At 37.9% G+C, this 22,366-nt stretch overlaps 1 protein-coding gene across 1 annotated transcript in view; it reads left to right on the top strand.

Annotated features, from left to right (window-relative positions):
• The window catches only part of LOC150107352 (serine/threonine-protein kinase PAK 1-like), a 101,140-nt gene that overhangs the window by 2,913 nt on the left and 75,861 nt on the right, over positions 1 to 22,366 (top strand). Inside the window, exons 2-3 of the mRNA XM_090391217.1 lie at positions 2,689 to 2,919; positions 21,428 to 21,579. Of these exons, the coding sequence (XP_090247343.1) occupies positions 2,738 to 2,919; positions 21,428 to 21,579 (334 nt within the window). The 5' untranslated portion in view covers positions 2,689 to 2,737. The remainder of the gene's footprint in view (positions 1 to 2,688; positions 2,920 to 21,427; positions 21,580 to 22,366) is intronic.

The following is a 22,366-nucleotide window of genomic DNA, read 5'->3' as shown; positions in this document are numbered from 1 at the left end:
CATTGCCCACAAAGTATTCCTGGTGAGATTTTTACAGGGCAGTTCACCATTGTTTTCCTCAACTCCCCAATTTTATCTAGGCTCAGGACAGGCATATGGCTGGGACGTATTCATGACTGTAATGTGTGTGAAGGAAGTGTACAGATTGAATTTATGATGAATCCTTTCTATTCGTTTTGAGGTTCCTTTAAGGTAGGGTATTGAAATTCTTTTCATGTTGGATTGTAGTCTGTTAGAAGGATAATGCAGTAATTATCAATTTTTGAATGGTAGGTTTGTTGTATCCATTACATATCAGATTGCTTTTAATTTTATTCAGTTCATCTAACCTGAACCGATCAGACTGCATGCCAATATCCAAGTTTTGGGAAATGATCACTATTTATTGTTCATAAGCTTATTTTTTTGAATTAATAATTATTTAAAATTTTAATCTTCACAATGTTTGACAATTGTTCGTTTGAACTCGGATAGTATAATATCATATACTTCAGCTGTGACTGAGACATGAGCTAATATATGCATGTTTTATGACTCATTATTTTGATTCATGTTTTGAATGTAGTTAATGGTCCATCTCCCTGTTGATGTCTTGATGTCCATGTAATGTTGGATGAAATATATTGGAGTTTTTGAATAAAATTCTATTGTTGTGTGTGTGTGTGTGTGTGTGTGTGTGTGTATAGAGAGAGAGAGGGGGAGGGATGTAGGATTGATGTTATTATGGTCTCTTTTTAACTGAACTCATATGAAAGAAGATGCTCACAAGGAACTGGACAAACACCTGGGAAATGGGAGAGTTTGTTGGAACTTCAGCCCTGTACATAAGGTACCAATTTTCATACATTGCTAGAATCTCTAAACCCATTTCAAGAATTCTAAAAAAACAAAAAAATCCAATTTGGTACCTGTTTTCTTTTCTGTTAGTAAACTCTCCTCCATCTTACTTTCCCCAAAGGAAATGGTCTCCTTCACAGGTGTTTACCAGATTCCCTGCAATTGTCTTTTCTCATACTTTGGATAAACAAATTGATCTAAGTAGAGGCTGCAAGAACATCAATCTAGTTGACAGCCTTAGGTGTTGGACATATTTCATAACCCATTTTAATGTTATTACTGCACTAAACTTCTTGTAGATAACCTTATACATCGCTTTTAATTTTTCAGGAAATGACAACATATACTAGAATATTAATTATAAAAACTGTAATACTTTCCTATATTTTGGCAGTGTTACATTGCCATCATCAGGGATTACAAAAAACAATGATATGTGCATCAGGCACTAACGCTGAGCAAATGAGGCTGAATAAAAGCAATAGAAGTCAGGCCTAGAGTCCTAAACAACCCAATTTGGCCACTAGGGAACACTCTTTAGCAATGTTACATTATCGCAGGGATCACAAAAAACAATATGTGCATGCACTAACACTGAGCAAATGAGGATCATACAGAACCGCAGGGCTTTTTTCTTAAAGAAAAAAGCCCTGCCACTTACCTTCAACTGAAAAGCTTTGATAGAAGTTCTCTCATCCTAAACACTATTCAAACCCAGGTCTTTCCCAACATAAGGGCTTCATTGAAACTAAATTAAGCTATGGTGGCTCATCTCGTAATTCTTTTATCATCATGATATTAATGATAAATCTTGCACTGGGATGGGCTTATCATTAGTACCACAAGGAAACAACTGATCAACCTACATAGCTGCATGCTGTTCTCTAATATTGCAGTACACTAAAACTTTTCACAAAGAATACTCACCTTACTGAAATAATTTGGACTTGTTAATATTTACTTCATTTGATTTTACCTAATCACTGCAGAAATTGAGATTTATTTTTGAAGAGCATTACTTATTGCTCAAGGCATATTCCCGTAATTGGGCCCCTTTTTTTTTTAATTTAAGCAATAAACAAAAAAGAGAAATTATTCAAATATAGTTCATACTATACGGTTTGTAGCCATCTGACTGTTCATAAAATTAAAAGATCAGAATGCAGATTCAAAGCAGTGCTAAGTTTAAACAATGCTGGATGACGATACGTTCTGTTGTTCACGTTCATAATGTTCGAGGTCTGACTGAGGTATATTTTTTATCAAAACTGACAAAATTTGGTGTAGAATTAAGCCTTGGTTTTTATTGCATTGTGTTGGGATTCTAAGCAGAAGAGAACACAAATCAAGTCTAGCTTTCCATACCACTTCCACCGGCCACAGTGTACTCTGGCAGAAAACAAACATGTCTTACATAGAAAAAAAACTGTTACATAAGAAAATTTAAAGAAGCTGCAAACATGCTTAGAATTCCAACACAATGCAATAAAAACCAAGGCTTAATTCTACACCAAGTTTGGTCAGCTTTGATAAAAAATATATCTCAGTCAGACCTCTGACATTATGAACGTTAACAGCAGAACGTGGCATCATCCAGCATTGCTTAAACTTAGCACTGCTTAGAATCTGCATTCTGATTTTTTAATTTTATGAACAGTCAGATGGCTACAACTGTATAGTATGAACGAAAATGTAAGTCAAATGACTTAAGAAACTTGTCGGGTTTTATTTCTTTATTGCTTTTAGTTTAATAAAAAAATATGGTCCAATTATCGGAATATGACTTATGAACTTCTAAACCACAGAAACCTCCACTTACAATTACTTATTCCATTTCTTAATTTATTTTAGGAATAATAAATGTGACTATTCTACAATTACCTGACAATAAAGCCTCAGAATGAGCTTATTAACAAAATTTCGTCCAAATAAAAAGGCCAATAAAAAGGATATATGCCCTCCTCAAATAGGAATTCCTTTTTCTGTAAAGCACAATATTCATGTTGGATTTAATCCCGATACACAGGAAATAGAAGGCCTTCCAGATTCTTGGCTTCGACTCTTACAGCATGCAAATATCAGGTAAATTAAAGATTGTTATAGATCAGAAGGCATCTTTATATCACAATCTTAAAAGTAATCTTAATAGTACATTTATTTTTTATGCAACTTGAATTGTATTTATTTTTTAAAAAAATTTTAGAAATATCATTGCTTATTTATTTCATATTCAAACACAAGTTGTACATTACTAAGTAAATGGTACAACTTTATTTACAACAAATTAGGATACATTACAAATGAGAACAGCTTAAATTTGGTAGGTGAATTATATAGGGAATAATAAGTAAAATATGAAGAAAAAGAAACTATACATGAGTTATAAACAATAAATGTGGTCTATAATAAATTTAGTTTAATCCTTTATCCAAGTGTGAGCAAACAAAGTTTGCGCCTGAAAATATCTTCAAGACTGAGGTAAGGTAGTACAACACCGGACAACTCGTAGCAAAGGTGGACCAAGCTAACATCACTCCTATCTCGGTATCTCCCATAATGCAAAACACATCTTGCAGATATGTATAATGTTATGCATTAATGGAAGGGCCACTACGACCGGTTTTGACCTTTATTGAGGTCTCGTCAGTGGGCGCCAGGCCCAGAAGTGGGGATACCAAGTCAGAAGCAATGGAGAAGTCATCTTTACCTATAGGAGTTGCCAAAAGGTGTGCTACCTTATTATTAAATTACTCTGGATTTAGAGAAAGATGTTTAAAGTTTATTTTTCATTATAGTCTTATGCCACTGAATAAGAAGACAGCCTGCAACATCTTAAAAAGGTATGTCTGAATTATACCTCTTATATTCTTCATATATCTATCTATGTAAAACTTCGGTAATGCCTTAAAACTGAGTAAAAAGCCAATGACATTATAAAAAGAGACACTCTTAAACAAAAATAGGCTAAATAGCCATAAAACTTTATAGACATTTTATCTATGCTGATGACCTTGCCAAACCTACTCAATCAGAAAATTTCAAGTCCAATGAAATTACTCTATCACTTGCCTTAAATAGTCTAACCACACATTATAGCAGTAATCAATTAAAACCAAACCTCTCAAAAACCCAGACTGGCCTTTTCCACCTTAACAAGCAGGATGTCAACAGGAAGTTACAGATTTCTTGGGAAGGCTCTGATATAGAACATTCCTGGAACTCAATCTATCTCAGTATGACTCTCAATCATACTCTTTCATATGAAACACACACAGAAAAAAAAAAAGCCAAAAGTGAATGCAAGAAACAGTATACCAAGAAAGCTTACCTCCTCCAAATGGGGATGCAGACCCTAGCACACCGAGATCTTCTGCCTTGGCCCTTTGCTATTCTTCTGTTGAATATGCCTGCCTGGTATGGCCCAGATCCTGCCATGCTGAAAAACTTGACCCAGCATTGAATAAAAGCTGTCGCTTAATCACAGGATGTCTGAAACCAATACTACTAAGAGACCTAATACTTTGGCTGGCATTCCACCCCCTTCAATTCGAAGATCTGTATTCTCACCTGACGAATGAAGCAGACAAATGAATGATGAACGCCACCCACTATTTAGCCAAACCACAGTGCCCCAAAGACTAAGATCCAGGCATAGCTTCCTAGCTACTGTTGAACCTCTTAATAAACCTCCAGAGACAAGACTTCAACAATGGCTTGCACTATACCTTGAGAATAATACTGGTATTCCAACAGCCCAACATCTTCCACGTGGTGCCCACTTGGACTAGAATACTTGGAAACGCCTCAGCAGACTTCGAACGACAGGATGCTGCAAACAAAGCCTCAAATGGGGCTACATCATTAGACCAGATAATTGTGAATGAAGGACAACCCAGTCCATGGAACACCTTTCTTGTCCCCTTCTTCAATCACCTTGCACAAAAGAGGACCATATATCCCACACGGAAAGAGCAGTTGATTGTGCAAGATACTAGAGGAACATCTGACCATATTTATTTAATGAAAGTTTATTTTTCACTTGGTTGTGAGCAAACAAAATTTGCGCCTGAAAATATCTTCAGGACTGAGGTAAGGTAGTGCAACACCGGGCAACTCGTAGCAAAGGTGGACCAAGCTAACGTCACTCCTCTCTCAGTATCTCCCATAATGCAAAGCACATCTCCTTGCAGATATGTATAATGTTATCCATTAAGGGAAGGGCCACTAACCAGACCGGTTTCGACCTTTATTGAGGTCTCGTCAGTGGGAGTCAGGCCCAGAAGTGGATATACCAAGTCAGAAGCAACAGAGAGGTCACCTTTACCTATAGGAGTTGCCAAAAGGTGTGCCACCTTATTATTAAATTACTCTGGATTTAGAGAAAGATGTTTAAAGTTTATTTTTCATTTGGTTAGACTATAATGAAAAATAAACTTTAAACATCTTTCTCTAAATCCAGAGTAATTTAATAATAAGGTGGCACACCTTTTGGCAACTCCTATAGGTAAAGGTGACCTCTCTGTTGCTTCTGACTTGGTATATCCACTTCTGGGCCTGACTCCCACTGACGAGACCTCAATAAAGGTCGAAACCGGTCTGGTTAGTGGCCCTTCCCTTAATGGATAACATTATACATATCTGCAAGGAGATGTGCTTTGCATTATGGGAGATACTGAGAGAGGAGTGACGTTAGCTTGGTCCACCTTTGCTACGAGTTGCCCGGTGTTGCACTACCTTACCTCAGTCCTGAAGATATTTTCAGGCGCAAATTTTGTTTGCTCACAACCAAGTGAAAAATAAACTTTCATTAAATAAATATGGTCAGATGTTCCTCTAGTATCTTGCACAATCAACTGCTCTTTCCGTGTGGGATATATGGTCCTCTTTTGTGCAAGGTGATTGAAGAAGGGGACAAGAAAGGTGTTCCATGGACTGGGTTGTCCTTCATTCACAATTATCTGGTCTAATGATGTAGCCCCATTTGAGGCTTTGTTTGCAGCATCCTGTCGTTCGAAGTCTGCTGAGGCGTTTCCAAGTATTCCAGTCCAAGTGGGCACCACTTGGAAGATGTTGGGCTGTTGGAATACCAGTATTATTCTCAAGGTATAGTGCAAGCCATTGTTGAAGTCTTGTCTCTGGAGGTTTATTAAGAGGTTCAACAGTAGCTAGGAAGCTATGCCTGGATCTTAGTCTTTGGGGCACTGTGGTTTGGCTAAATAGTGGGTGGCGTTCATCATTCATTTGTCTGCTTCATTCGTCAGCTGAGAATACAGATCTTCGAATTGAAGGGGGTGGAATGCCAGCCAAAGTATTAGGTCTCTTAGTAGTGTTGGTTTCAGACATCCTGTGATTAAGCGACAGCTTTTATTCAATGCTGGGTCAAGTTTTTCAGCATGGCAGGATCCGGGCCATACCAGGCAGGCATATTCAACAGAAGAATAGCAAAGGGCCAAGGCAGAAGATCTCGGTGTGCTAGGGTCTGCATCCCCATTTGGAGGAGGTAAGCTTTCTTGGTATACTGTTTCTTGCATTCACTTTTGGCTTTTTTTTTTTTCTGTGTGTGTTTCATATGAAAGAGTATGATTGAGAGTCATACTGAGATAGATTGAGTTCCAGGAATGTTCTATATCAGAGCCTTCCCTAGAAATCTGTAACTTCCTGTTGACATCCTGCTTGTTAAGGTGGAAAAGGCCAGTCTGGGTTTTTGAGAGGTTTGGTTTTAATTGATTACTGCTATAATGTGTGGTTAGACTATTTAAGGCAAGTGATAGAGTAATTTCATTGGACTTGAAATTTTCTGATTGAGTAGGTTTGGCAAGGTCATCAGCATAGATAAAATGTCTATAAAGTTTTATGGCTATTTAGCCTATTTTTGTTTAAGAGTGTCTCTTTTTATAATGTCATTGGCTTTTTACTCAGTTTTAAGGCATTACCGAAGTTTTACATAGATAGATATATGAAGAATATAAGAGGTATAATTCAGACATACCTTTTTAAGATGTTGCAGGCTGTCTTCTTATTCAGTGGCATCCCCAGCATGTGGCGATATACAATTCATCTGCTGTTTAGGGAAAGGAGTATGATTGAAAGGAAGGAGATGTTTTGGAAACGGTGGGGGTAGAGCAATGCAAGAGAATTATATATTTACAAAAATAGTATAAATAGCCATAAAACTTAATATCTACTTAGAGGAGTAACATGGGAATTTTCTCAGAAATAAAACCTATCATAAAATTTCTAGTTCCTGGAAAGATGAGGAGATCATTGATGTTGAAAAGTAATGGTGATAGCACACTTCCCTTGTAAATATTGCACTACCATATTTATCATGGGGTATCTCTTTGAGTTTCATGCCATTGATGTAAGGTCTGGTGGCACCTTCCCCTTTGTGAGTTTCTTGCAGGCAGAGTACATCACAGTCATTATCTCTGCATATATTTGCATTGAGATCTGATTGCTGATAACTTTGTATACAATCATTTGATTAGTGAAATAGCCATTATTTTATTGGCATTTTTACTTGTACTGCCTGCCTAGAACATTACTCTCTGCTATTAAAGTTTATGAAGGATATCTGAAGGTTATCTTATTTTGCTACATATTATCATTGAGCTTTTGAATATGATCTGTGTAGCAGAATTCAGTAATCCATTTTGAGAGGGGGTAGAATATGTCATACAGCTAGCAACCAGGGTTACATAAGAACAGTTGGAATCACTTAATTGCCAAAAGTTGTCATAGCAAAAATATATACAGTCACTCCATGACTTATGATGGTTTCCATTCTGATGATCCTGTTGTAAGTTGAAATGGCCATAGTTGGAAATCACTATATCAACCATAAGGATATGTTAACACATAATGTCTGAATGCTACAATGCATAGGTCTTTTATTATATATTTTTTAAACTAATTTACTCTGTTTATTGTAAAGCAATGCAGTGTGCAAATTATAACAAAATTTCTGTATACTGTACTATATACCTAAATTGTCCAATTAATAAAACAACCAAGCTGCTGCTTCATTATTCATACCTTCATAGCTCTTAGCACTTTATAATTCCACATAACCTTAAAATACTGTTTACACATTTTAGAGTGCTCAGTACTTCCCAGTGGAGGGTAGTCTGTTTAATAGATACTCTTCCACCCATACACAAGCTCCCTGCAGCTGCTTTTTCACAGTGTGTTCTATTTCTACATTGTATTTTTCATAAGTGTTTTCATGGACTCTGCTCTATCAAATTGGCCACTCGTTCCTTCACTTTCCTCCAATCATTTAAAAGAAAAATAGCTGCTGCTGGTCAACATTCACACATAGTTCAGCTCCAAACTCATTGCATATGTGTGAAGATTCTCATCATCATCTTTCATTCCATCTATCTCTGTTCTTTGGAACATGAATATAACCTCCATTTCTTCAAGAAAATCATCAAGAGAGTTCTTCTTCCTCTCTAATTACTTTCCAACACACTTGGTAATATTGTGTTGTAGGTTTTTTGTGACCTCTTTTGTGTGGAGATTGATATAAAATTAAAAAGTTTCAGTGCTACCGAAACTCAGTCCTCTCTTATTTCATGCAAGGATGATCACACCACATCTCTTCTCGCCTTTTGAAAATACCCCAATCTCCTACAAAGGAGGTGGAGGAGGCAATGGATGCAATGTTCGAGGCTAGATTCAAGTCTCGAACATTGCGTCCATTCTCCCCTCCAGAAAATGTAGGTGTCCTTTTTTTCATTCAAGAGGATTACCTCTCACCTGGGAAACTTCTAACACTAAATACTAAATTTGCCTGATGCTATGCAGAAGTAGACAACTGGATTAATTTCTGACTTCTCTCATGCACTCGCTCCAGTGACTTACTCATAGATATTCTGCCTTATGCTTCTTTTATCATTGCATGTAAATGCATGCAATGTCTCCCATTATTCCTCTAGCTTCCCTTAAACCTGTTAGCACATGAGTAACATGTGCTAACATGTTACTCATGTGGTCAGCATCCATTCACTGAATTGCTTCAAGCCTATCAAACCAACTTCTTATCCTTAATTCCATTGACTACCTCCTTTTTTTGGTAGTCTTCCTTGAACTATTTTCTCTAAGTACTGTAACTCTCACATGTACAAACATATCAATATTTATTATTATTATTAATTATTATTATTGCACCCTCCATGGAGTCAGCAAACTCATCGTGGGAGGTTTATTCAACTGACAACATATTTAGCATATCGTCTCTTAAAATCCTTAATACTCCTTGCATTAACAACTTGTGATGCTCCAAGTTTCTGCTCCATATGTCATAGCTAGTAATGCATTGTTCATGTGCTTTTCTTTTTCAATAGATAGGTATGTTTTCTTTAAAAAATGTATTGTATTTTTCATATTGTCTCTGCCCTTGGTTTATTTCATGTTCCCAGTTTCTATCTATGTTAATTATTTGACCTAGATGTTTGAATTTAGTTACATTTTCTATTCCTCTGTCATTTATTTCTATGTTTTGAATTGTAGTTTTTGTATTTTTGTTGTACATTATTTTAGTTTTATCAATATTTATATTCAGACCAGACTAGTTGCTTTCTGTACTTAATTCTTTAATAATTCTTTTAGCTCTTCAGGCATTTTAGAAAATAGTATAATGTTATCTGCAAATCTTAAATTGCTTAGATATTGACTATTTATTCTAATACCTTTTTTCTCTCAATTTAGATTTTTAAATATTACTTGTAGGCAAGCATTGAATATTATTGGTAGCATTGCATCTCCTTATCTTATTCCTATGTCTATTTTAATTTTTGCTTTTAGATTATTTAATTGTATATTACTTGCTGTATGTATAGTATTTCAATACCTTGGTTATTTGCCTCTATTATTGCTGTTCTTTCTATTGTATCAAATGCTTTTTTATAATCTATAAATCTAGCAGGGTTTTCTCCTCCTGGAAACTCGAGTGTTTCATCCTGTACATGCAAATCGACCATTAGAACATACACAATATACAGACATAAAATACTGTTGTTGGTAATGGGTGATAGTTGGTTGATTGTAGTGTTGTTGTGTGTAAATGGAGAATTAAATAGTAGGACAAATGTGATGTGGCGGAGTGGATTGCCCTCCCACAATGAGTCTTTGGAGGTGTCACATAATAATAATCTCTCTTTATAGCTTGTTTATTATCAGTGGTGGCTGATAGGTGGAGATTGGTTGCCAACTGATCTTCAAAAAGTTAGTTGGCTACAGGAACTCTCCTCTTTTTCCTTTCAGGAATAAAAGACAGAAGATTTTTATATATTTTTATTTTTTGCTACCTGAAGGATTTTTACATAATCTTGCTTCAGAGACCAAACATTAAGTGGGGAAGTGGTTGTGTGCCTGAAGCTAAAGACTTTGCAAAGATCCATTCCATGTGGAATTTGAACTTTCACCCGTTTAATTGGAGAGTGGATATGGCTGACCTCTTGGCCAGCCAGGTTAATAATATATTGGTGTGTATGTGCACACATAAACCTTTTTTCTTATTATTTTTTAGATTAAACTAGATGTGTGCTAATTTTTAAGGTGTAGGATAGATGCCAGCAGAATATGGAGGATATAGAGATATAAAAGTATGCTTTTTGAGCCAAACTCCCCCCCCCCATAATATTAATATTGAGTAAATTTTTCTGATGTTTGAAAAATCTTACTGTCTGAATGAAGTTAATTTTTAGAATAAGAGGCTGCCAGAAACCATCCTGCTCTTTAAATATTGCTTGATATGATAGAAATACTGCTATACATGTAGATCAGAAGTCCTAATTGCCATTTGGAAGTACATGAGATGAGTTTTTTGCTTGGTCTTTTCATAATAAGATCATGTTTTGTTGCTGTTTTTATTGCAGCTGTTGTAAAAAAAAAAAAAAAAAAAAAAAAAGTGTTTTACATAGAAGAAAGATTTTCTTTCTTTCAATCCCTGAATTATTTTCAGGAATTGAAAGTTTAAGAATTTAAGAGTAGTATGCAAGTTTGGAGAATGATTGATAGAGGCAGTAAACACATTTGACATATTGGGACAAGGAAATTTCAAGCCATAAAAAGATGGATATAAGATTTTGCATTCTGTAATGTGGGATGTCTGAGTGTGCAAAGACAAGTATATCCCTTTTGCTGGTAGAGATTGTACAGCCAATATTGTGGCAGTTACTAGCAGAACTTTATAAGGAATAGGAAATTGAATTGGATAACTTACACTGTGCTTGGAAAGAAGTCAACAGATATCTCTTCCCCCCCCCCCATGGGTGAGGTGCATCATGACACATAACAAGTCACGTGTTTGTAACCAGTGTAAATTTGAGGAATATGATGCTCCAAGTCAAGTGCATGACCTGTAATGTGGGATGTCAGTGTAAAGACAGAGTTTGAAAGAGATGTTGTGATAGGATGTCATGTTGCAGGCCTATATGTTTGAATAGCAGGTTTTATATATTATTCTTTGTAACACCCTACAGTCATGTTCAGTAAGGGTGGTGGCTTGTCCACTGCAGGTAACACTTACAGTTGTATACCTGTGCTTCCATCTCAGAATAATATCACTGATTGTTGACCTGGGATGGCCCAATTAGTGATACATTCTGAGATGAAAGCGCAGGTAGTCAACTGTAAGTGTTACCTGCAGTGGACAACCCACCACCCTCACTGAACATGACTGTAGGGTGTTATAAAGAATAACATGTAAAAACTGCTATTCGTCGGCTGACACATTCAATATAGAGTTCAACGAATCACATTACACCCTCTACTGAGCAGATGGACAGGTGTGAGTGTCCAGTGAATGTCTCTTACCAGAGTGTAACCCAAACTATGAAATTCAGAGATGGCAGTGTGATGGTATGGTCCTATTTTTCTTGGTTTGGCCTTGGATTCCTGTTTGTGGTGCCATAAACATTTGAACTCCAAGAAGTGTCTAATCATTCTGGACAATGCAATGCGTCTTACTTTGTGGTGTTTCTACATAACTGACCATTGTGTCTTTATCAAGACAATGCATCGTGTCATAAGGCTGCTACTGTAACTTTGTTGTTTGTGGACATCATCACACTTTGGTTGCTATAGAAGAATGGTCCAAAATTCCCACTAAATTGAGCACTATTGTGTGCTTGTGGAAAGTATGCCCTGTAGGATTGCTGCAGTCATCACAGTGAAAGGAGGTCCTACAACTTTATTAAGAAGGGGTGCCATGGCTATTTGTTCCTCACAGTATAGTTTCCATTGACTTCTTTCCAAGCAGTGTATATTATTGATATTTATCATTTGTAAATGTTGGTAGCACATTTGCATATGAAGTGGATGTGCTGCAAAGAGGGTTTTTTTTGGGGGGGGGGTATTTTTATGTATCTGGAAAGTTTACTATCATTGCTTGTTCAGCACAGTGTTTAGAGTAATGGATGAGTACAGAAATGGTTATGCAGTGTGCAATGTGATAAACTTTTGGATGCATGCTGCTCATACAGAGCACACTGGTTTTCTGATCATAGGAGCTATTCTGGTATATTCTCCACATACCATTACTCATGTGTCCTCGAAATATATATTGGCAAGGTAAATGACACCTGGTCTTCCAATGTACTTATTTTATTTGGTCTCATGTGTAATCTAGTGTTGGTTTGCAGAACATTACTGCAATACTGCTGCCTGAGAAGCAGTATTGCAGTAAAGTACTTTCTGCTATTCATCTAGTATAATCTTGCATGATCTTGCATGTAAGAGCAAAAGGAGCAGCTTGGGGTCCCTACTTGAAGACTAAACATGACTGGTCATTTCAGGCCTTAAGTATAGTGACATTTTATAACTATAAATGATATTTACTGTCTAGTAATGGCATTTCTTCTGACTTGAAAGTTATGCTTTTGCATTGACCGATGCACCAAGAAGAATATAAATTTAGGCTTCATATGCCCATTAGTAGCTCAGGAGATGCGGAAAAATTTATTTCATCATATATGATGTTTGAACTCATTTCTTTTCCAACTCAATATTATGTGGCAAAATTCTGTGATAAGCAAAAGAGAGAGAGAAAAAATATATAATAAAGTTGAAATTTATACAGTGTGGTTGGATTTTATGATGATTTGAAATAGTGAGAAATAACAAATAAAAGTCTCACTTTATATGTAAAATTTGCAATAATGCAAATAATGAAAATCCAAACATACATACATACATCTTCAAGACCCACCTTTCCTAATTGGGTTGTGGGGGCAACAGCTGCAAGAGGAACTTCCAATGGTCACGATCCTCTGCCACCAAGTTCAGGTGTTCTGGTGGGATTCCCAAATGTGTCCACCCAAGGTTTTGGATATAATCTATCCAACGAGTCCTTGGCCTTCCACATGACCTCCCACCCTCTGGCTTGGCAAAGAGGGCCTGCTGAGGGAGCCTCTCTTGTGGCATTCTGACCAGGTGCCCGTACCAACGTAACTGTGATCTCTCAACACGGAGAAGCAGCAGTTGAATATTGAGGGTTTCCCGAATTGCAGAGCTTCTGACTCTGTCAAGTCTTGTCATCCCCGCAACCCCTCAAAGGAACCTCATTTCAGCCGCTTGGATTTGTGTCCGCATTCTTTCGGTCATTACCCAACTCTCATGACCATAGGTGAGGATGGGGACATAGACTGTATTGAAAACAACCAGCTTTGCCTTCTGGCTTAACTCCCACTTCAATACTACCGAACGGCCAAGCTCCCGCAATATTGAGCTTACTAAGCCAATTCGAGTATCTAGCTCTACGTCACATTTTCCATCATTCGTGAATATGGACCCAAGGTATTTAAACTTCTCCACCTGCCTCATTGGGACTCCACTTACATGTAGAGTGCACTGGGATGGTTGTCTTGAGACACAAATGTTTCAGTTTTGGCCACACTGATCTTCATTCTGGCGTCTGCACAAACAAATGCTACAAACCTATCCAGGGTCTGCTGGAGGTCATCTGTGGAAGAGCTAAGCAGAACGAGGTCATCTGCAAAAAGCAGACATCCAATGCTACATCTTCCAATTCTGACACGCTCACTGCCTTGGCTGTGCCTATCAATCCAGTCCATAAATATTGTGAAAAGGAGGGGTGACAGAACACGCCCTTGGTAGAGATCAATGGAGACTGTGAAAGGTTCAGACTTCGTGCTGTTTACCCTGACACAAAACTCTGGGCATTCATACAGGGACTTGATGGCAGCTAATAGTTGGCCATCCACTCCATACTCCTGTACTACTTGCCAAAGCTTATCCCAAGGAACCTGGTCATATGCCTTCTCCAAGTCCACAAAATGTGTAGACATTCTTGGCAGATTCCCAAAATTTCTCAAAGACTTGCCTTAAAGTGAAGATTTGGTCAGTTGTGCTTCTACCAGGATGAAAGCCACATTGTTCTTCCTGGAACTTTGACTCAACTATGCTCCTGCACCGTCTTTCCAAGCACCTAGCATACGCTTTCGCAGGCAGGCTGAGCAGAGAGATGCCACGATAGCTACTGCAATCCTTCTGGTCTCCCTTCTTGAAGACTGGTATTATTATGCCTGTCTGCTATTGCTTTGGTGCTCGCCAAGATATCCAAGCAGCCTGACACACTCGAGTCAGCCAGAGAACACCGTCTCGATTTAAGGCTTTTAGCATTTCAGGCCGAATTTCATCATCACCTTGCCCGATTTTATTGCTAAATGGACCTCTTCTGCTGTGAGACTAGTTATTGCCCCGATCTGCACCTCTTGGATGCCCACAACTGCTGGACCACCCAGGTTAAGAAGGCTCTCAAAGTATTCCCCTCCATCTGTGGAGGATGTCCTTCTCGGTTGTTAAAATTGCACCATCAGAGGCCTTAATTGCTCTTGCTGTGCACGATTTCCTCCCTTGAAAGCGGCAGATGGTCTGCCAGAATACTTTGTTTGCATTTGCATAGGATGAGTCTAATCTTTCTCCAAAGGATTCCCAAGCCTTCTGCTTTGCTGTCTTTACTGCCTCAGCAGCAACTTTTCATTCCTCAGCATACCGCAAACGCATCTTAGGTGACCTGACCCTAAGTCATGTTAAGTAGGACTCCTTTTTTTGCCCGGACAGTTTTTTGGACTTCTTGGTTTCACCAAGGTGTCCTTTTCTCACTTCCCGTTGCCATGCCGAGCTGCTTTCTGCCACAGCATGAGAGTGCAGAGGCAGTGACAGCTGTTCTGAACAGCTTCCACTCCTCCTCAACATCTGCAGTATGCTTGGGAATCTCTTTGAACCTGGAGGAAATGTCATCTGCAAAATTCTTCCTCACAGCCTCATTTTCCAATGCTTCCCATTTCACGCTGTATAGCTGCTTAGGCCTACCAGCATTGATGGTAGCATCTTGTTTCTGAAGCCGTAGAGTGCACACAACAAGGTTGTGGTCAGTAAAAATCCAAAAACTTCAAAAAAAAAAAAATTCAATAAGAATAATGCATGCATTTCAAAGCTTGGTAGGCTAAAGGCGTTTATGTTCATATTATGTGGTGGCAATATAGTCCGCAAAATATTAGTTAATACCTGAGAAGCAATTCCATTAAAGCAGTGTTTCTCAAACTTCAGATATCCGCTTACCCCTTCTTAAATTTTCATTATTACCAATACCCCCTTATCAAAATAATAAATAAAGTATATTTCATTTTAAATGCCTATATCAAGGTTTTCTTCTTGTTTAGCTACTTGTATTTGCTATATTGCTCTCTTTTGTGCGTTTTATCAATCAAGTCTTTAACCAATGATCCATACTTAAGAATTTGAAAGCTAAAATAATTACTGTATTTACTCTAATATAACTATATAACTTGCATTTTCCCCCCATAATTAAAGCTAAAAAAACGGCGTGTGAGATATATGTGGGATTTTTGGAAACTAAAGTTTTCAGAAAAAAACTGAAAATGGTGTGATTTCAAGAACAGTTTCCTTGTGTGCATCGTCAAAGTCATCTATTCAAATAGCTTCATCTTCTTTCCCATTATTTCAAGCAAAAATTACCAGTAATTTATAAAACTTGAGATACATAATGAACAATCCTTCACAAATGACTAATGAGAAGTAAAAGCAAAGTGTGAAACAGACAGCAATGGTAGGTCAGTAAAGATAGAGCAGCTATGAGAAGGGCATATGATCGGTGTGGTATTAACAAAATATCGCACGAACCAAAGACAAAGGCAAGCCAACAGTTGAAAGTTGAAATGCTAATTCTCTTCAACCGAATTCCATAATATCTTAAACTTAATATCTTAGAGATGGTGTCGAGGCTAGCTGGTGAAAGGACGTACTGTCGCAGAGCTCCTGAAAGATTTGTGATTTTTGTTGATTTATTAATATTTTGTTAGATTTAATTGTTTAATTTTAGTATATTATTGTAGTTTTATTAGTGTAGTTAGTGTACTAAAGTGTTTTATAACATAATCTATGTTGGGAAGTCGCCGCTAGAGGGATTCGTAGTGTGTAGTGTTCGTGAAAGCTCCAGATAAGATAAGCATTATTTTCAGTTATCGTTGATAAATTTATTTCCATATTGTGTAGTTTTGTTTGCCTTGTGTCTCTTAGTGCGTCTGTTTGTGTGTTTTTGGTGTTTATAATTTGATAAAATACGTTACTAGTAAAGGCTCCAGTATGAAGGGAAATGGCGGCCAGTAATGATGGTTCGCCATCTTCTTTCAAGAACGGTAATGTAAAGGGGATGATTCAGTGTACTATCTGCGAAATGTATGCTTTGCGGAGTGCGGTCAGAGTGTGGTTAGATGATAATAAAGGAGTAAATGTGTGTAGAAAATGTAGGGAGAATGATGAATTGAAGTGTATTTCGGATCGTGAGTGTGATATTTTTGTCAAACTTCAGAATGAATGGTGCGATACAAAGGGCAAAACAACAGCTAGAGCGTATGAGCAAAAGTCAACTGAATGAACCAACCAATAATAAAAAGTATGACAGGAAAAATAGGCATATGAGTGTGAACATGAACAAAATGAAGGATAGAATGCTGTATGGAGACTAGTTTGTACGAGGTGTGTTAGTAGAGGATTTGACAAAATCGTACCAATCCGGTGTGACCATAAAGGATGTAACTGAGTCTATTAGAGAGCAAAAGGAAAGGGTGAAAGAAATGATTGTTGTGGCAGGTACGAATGATTTGAAAGGAGATAAAATGGAAATGATAGAAGACCTGAATGAATTGTTTGAGGTAGCAAAAAAGAGTGAGAGAGTTAGAATGATTAGTCTTTTGCCACGGTATGACAGTGAAATGTTTAAAGGGAGGGCTGTAATTGCGAATGACTTTATGCATGGATTATGTATGACGAGTGGTGTGGAATTTGTGGACGTGTGGAGTGAGTTCGATGGGCGAAAGCATCTATATAAGATGGATGGCTTGCATTTGAATGGTTACGGTGTAAGGAGACTCGAGAAAGTGTTGCTGAATGTAATGGATGTGCAAATTCAGGGAAACTAGATTTATTAAGGGGGGGGGAGTAGATATACAGTCCTTAGGGAGGCAGTTGAATGTATGAATGAATATAATATGCCTGAGCGAATAAGGACAACAAATCAGAGTGGGATAGTTAATATAAGGCATCAAGGTAGGGTTGGGGCTAATGGGGGTCTTAAATTCATGTACACTAATGCTAGGAGTATTAGGAACAAGAAGGAAGAGTTTTTGGCCATTGTTGACACTTCCAGACCACAGGTTATTGGTATTAGTGAATCATGGCTGACTGTAGATGATATAGCTAGTGGGATTGAATATGATGGGTATAGTGTGTTCAGGAATGACAGGGAGAATAAAATGGGGGGAGGACTTTGTTGATGATAGCTGATGAGCTACAGCCAAGGAGAATAGAAGTTGAATTGCAGGATAGAGAAAAGAGCACATTTGAGGCCATTTGGTGTGAGATTGTGGCTAGCAGAACTAAATATACAATTGGGTGCTTCTATAGACCAGGTGATGGAAAAGATGGTGGTGACAGTATGCACAAGCAAATAGAAGAAATGAGTGGAAGGAGGGTAATTATTATGGGAGATTTCAACTATGGTTGCATTGATTGAAGTGAGGAGAGGACACACGGGAGGAAGGAATTGGATTTTATGCGGTTATTAAGGGATAACTATCTGCGACAGCATGTAATGGAAAATACTAGAGGTTAGAGACTGCTTGACCTAGTAATTACATCTGAGGATTTGGCTGTAACAAATATAACCACATTGCCACCAATTGGTGAGAGTAATCATAGGGTCTTGACTTGGGAGGTGGCTAAAGGTGTGGAATTTTCAATTAACACAGGTGTGGAATTATCGGACTGGAAAGTATGACAAGCTTAGGAGTTTGATTGGTTCGGTGCCATGGCATGTACAACTGCAAGGACTAGAAGTTGATAGTGCATGGGAGGCAGTTAAGAAGTGTTTGCATGAAGCAATGGCTGACTGTATTTACCTAGAGTCCGAATAATAAATCAAGAAGGGGTTAAATGGATGAATAACACCATTAAGCTTGAGCTGCAAAAAAAGAAACAACAATGGAGGGAATTTAAGGAGAAAGGTGACCGGCAGGCACAAGAACGGTATAAAGCGCAGGCCAGAAGGGTAACGAGTGTGGTAAAAAAAGCAAAAAAGGATTACGAAAGAACATTGGCCATGCAGGCTAAAGAGAATCCTAAACAGTTTTTTAGATATGTAGCAAGTAAAAGGTAAAATGTACATGGCAGAATGATTTTAAAGAATGCCGATGGTAGCGAGGTAACTGAATCAGTTGATATAGTTGAGTTACTGAGTGAGCACTTTGCAAGTATATCATCCAGGTGGTGACACTGCAGAAATGAATAAACCAGTAGATTATATGGGAATTGTGGTGAATGAAGCGGAGGTGAGTAGTCTATTGCATAACCTCAATGTCAATACATCCGTGGGATTGGATGGTATACCAGCTCGTGTCGTACGAGTAGCAGCTAAAGAATTGTCAGTACCCTTGACCATTTTGTTTAATTTGAGTCTTGGGTCTGGGTTAGTTCCGAAAGGGTGGAAAGAGGGGGAAAATAGTTCCAAGACTGCTCTTGTAAATTACCGACCGATTAGCATATCAGGAATCATTGTCAAGGTCTTAGAGAAATTAGTCAAGAAAAGAATACAGGATTGGATAGATGAAAATGGGATATTGTATGGGGGACAACATGGTTTTGTGAAGGGTAGATCATGCCTCAGTAACTTGCTCATGTTTTATAACACAGTGACTGCTGAACTGGATAGGGGGTAATGGGTTTACAGTGATACTACTGGACCTTGCCAAGGCCTTTGACAGGATACCACATGGAACCCTAATCAGTAAACTGGAGCAGATGGGGATAGATATAGGGTTGGTGAGATGGATGGGAGGGTGATTGAGGGAGAGATACCAGAGCGTGGTTTATGCAGGAGTGGAGTCTAAAAGACGGCTTGTGACTAGTGGTGTGCCGCAGGGCTCTGTTTTTGGACCGCTGCTTTTCAATTTGTTCATCAATGATATAGGAAAGGATTTGAGAGGAAGTGTTCACTTGTTTGTTGATGATGCAAAGTTGGGTAGTGCAATTGTGAGTGCACAGGATGTCAAAATTTTACAGAATGATTTGGATAGTTTGGAGGACTGGGCTAGGAAAAATGGATGTCAATTTAATGTGGCAAAGTGTAAGGTTATGCACTTTGGGGTGAAAAGAATAGCAGCAGTATATTGCATTGGTGGAACCGTAACAGGAGATTGAGGCCAGGGATTTGGGAGTGTTGGTGGATAGGGAATTGAAGTTTAGGGGGCACATTGCAAAAGTGACTAAATCAGCTCATCAAATCACTTGGCTTCTGAAAAATACTTTAACATGCAGAGACAAACAAGTTGTTGTTCCTCTGTATCAAGCCTTGATAAGACCCCATCTTGACTACTGTGCCCAGTTATGGGCGCCAGGGTTTCTTCGTGATGGGGAGGAAGTGGAGCGGATCCAGAGACGAGTGACCAAGATGATAGCAGGTCTGTGGAATGAACCTTATGAGAATAGGTTGAAGATTTGTGGGTTGCAGAGATTGGACGATAGGCGATGGAGGGGTGATATGATTGAGACATTCAAATTACTGAAGGGTTTCTATAAGATTGATCCAGAAGATATTTTTGAAAATATGACTGGTGGTGGGAGGACTAGGGGCCATGCATGGAAGCTGGGAAAGAGCGTGGTTGACAAGGAAGTTAGAACTAGGTTTTTTACTTGGAGAGTGGTGAATGAGTGGAATAAGCTTCCAGAGTCTGTTGTGGGTGCTATGACCGTGAATGAGTTCAAGGCAAGGTATGATAGATGCTGTGTCAATGTCGAATATTTGTTCTTGAAATGATGTTAGGGCCTCCCTCGATGAGTCTGTCAACTTCTTGGAGTTGTCCAGAACAATAATAATAATAAAAACACATTCACGATATATTTCTTAGTTTTAACATGTTCACGACTGGGGGGTGGGGGTGGTCAAGCAAAACCATATGTTGCCGGTGCAACATATGGTTTTGTTTGAGTCTATAGCAGTTTCTGTTGGAGGGGGAGATGTGATTCATTAGTTAGTGCCGTTTTTATCCCAGTTGTCTCTAATTGCACTATTTCTAGAAATATATTACACAGACTGCAAATGTCTCTGTACCTTATTCAGTGATACAGTAAAAATACTTGTTTTTCTTGTGTCTTCAGTATAGTGATGCTGTTGGGGAGGGCGTGTTGTTTACCGCAGGGAGTGAGTTACCAAGAAGTGAACGTCATAGTGATAGTAATGCGCAATTTGGGTAGGAGAAAAATTAATACATAATATATAACTTATTGAGAAGGTGGGGGGGGATGTACTCAAGTTGCATTTCTGCGAGAAAGGGGTCAGAACATCCAAGGTGTGTCACAATACCGTGCTGGGATCTGTTGTACAGCCTCTGAAGGACATCTTGTTACACAATAGACAGTGTACCTTCTAGCAGGACTCAGTCCCTACACACAAGGCAAGGATGACATAACAATAGTTGGAGATGAGTGTGCCTGACTACATATCACCATCTCATTGGTCATCTGGAAGTCTTGATCTGAATCCACTGGACTTCAAATTGTAGTCGGAGCTTGAGAGAGTAACTGCAAGAAACAACATCCCAGCATCGCCAGCCTTGAAAGTGGATTTGGAGCTAGCACAGGCAGTGTTTTTGTTGGACGTTGTGCATTCTGCCATCATGTGGTCTCGCAGACTTTGGGTTTACATGAAGACAAAAGGGGGGGGGGACATTTTAAACATTGAGTGCTGCTATATGTATGTTTATACATGTGGTTTGTATGTGCTGAAAGCTGTAAATGATCTACTAATAGATTAAAGGTTTATGTGCTGTTCAAGTTGTAACAGTATTTATGACTAGACTAGGTATATTATATACTCTAGGATTCAGATTATGATAGAAATAAAATCTAATCATTTTCTATTTTAACAATTTATTTTTTTTTAAAAAAGTGATATTTTTTATTGTAGTTAATAAAAATATGAATTGAGCCATCTAAACATGTATATACATTTTTTGAATATGTACATATGCACTTTCTTGCAATGCAGCAAAACAGAACAAAGTGAAAATCCCACAGCCGTAATACAAGCTCTTAAATATTATGCTCATTCAATAAAAAAGAAGCCAGGAGAAGCAAAATATTTGGCTACTACAGAAACAGTTGATGAGGAGTCTGAAGAAATAGAAAATGAACTGTCAGGTAAGTGTATGAAAGGAAGGATTTTGTGGCTTAATGTTGCTCTTTATTCTTTTACAGGGTATAGATTTTATAAAATTAACAGCTGCTTAGTTTTATGATGTGCTTTTTTCCTTTTGTTGAACTTGAATTTTATATACATATTAAAAGTTAAATTTTGAAAACTTTCTTTTCCCTTATAATTTTTCTGTTTCTGCTACACCTACAAAGAAATTTTGAATGACTGAAATGCATTCTGGAATTTTTCAGATATCACACTTGATTAAAAGAATCTATAATTAAAGTACTATTTTAATAAGCAGTTTTACTTATATTTATTTTAAAGGTAATAAAAAAAAAACAGTGAAATATGCAGATGCATACATTGCTTGATTTTCCTAATTTAGGTGAGAGACTCCAAATCTTGACTTGTTCTAATAGTCAGTGCTGTTTTTCTCCTGCTTTTTCAAAATCTTTCAATTTTTGTGAGGAACATTGGAATTATAGCTTTATCATGATGAAATGATCACCTGCGTTGCCGCTAGCCATATGAAGACTTCTGTAAGGAAAAGGTATATGTGGAGTTATAAGGCTGATGATTATAACAATCTTACGAGGTAGCTTGCAGCTAAAGCATGGAATGAGGAGTTGAGTGGAAAGGGAATAAATACTGCTTAGAAATAGACAAAGAAATACTTAACAGCATCAGTGTGTGAATGTATTCCAAAGGTCAAAAGTCTGAATAAGGTAGGTGTCAAATGGATGAATGTGGGTGATTAAGGATAATCTAAAAGAAGGCACTTTGGCTGAC

The sequence above is a fragment of the Typopeltis vanoorti genome, chromosome 4 (genome assembly GCF_054136105.1).
Source record: "Typopeltis vanoorti isolate ZY-2024b chromosome 4, IOZ_Tvanoo_1.0, whole genome shotgun sequence".
In the NCBI taxonomy this organism is placed as follows: domain Eukaryota; kingdom Metazoa; phylum Arthropoda; class Arachnida; order Uropygi; family Thelyphonidae; genus Typopeltis; species Typopeltis vanoorti.
The sequence above is the reverse complement of the archived record's forward strand: the minus strand, read 5'-3'. Positions and strand labels throughout refer to the sequence as shown.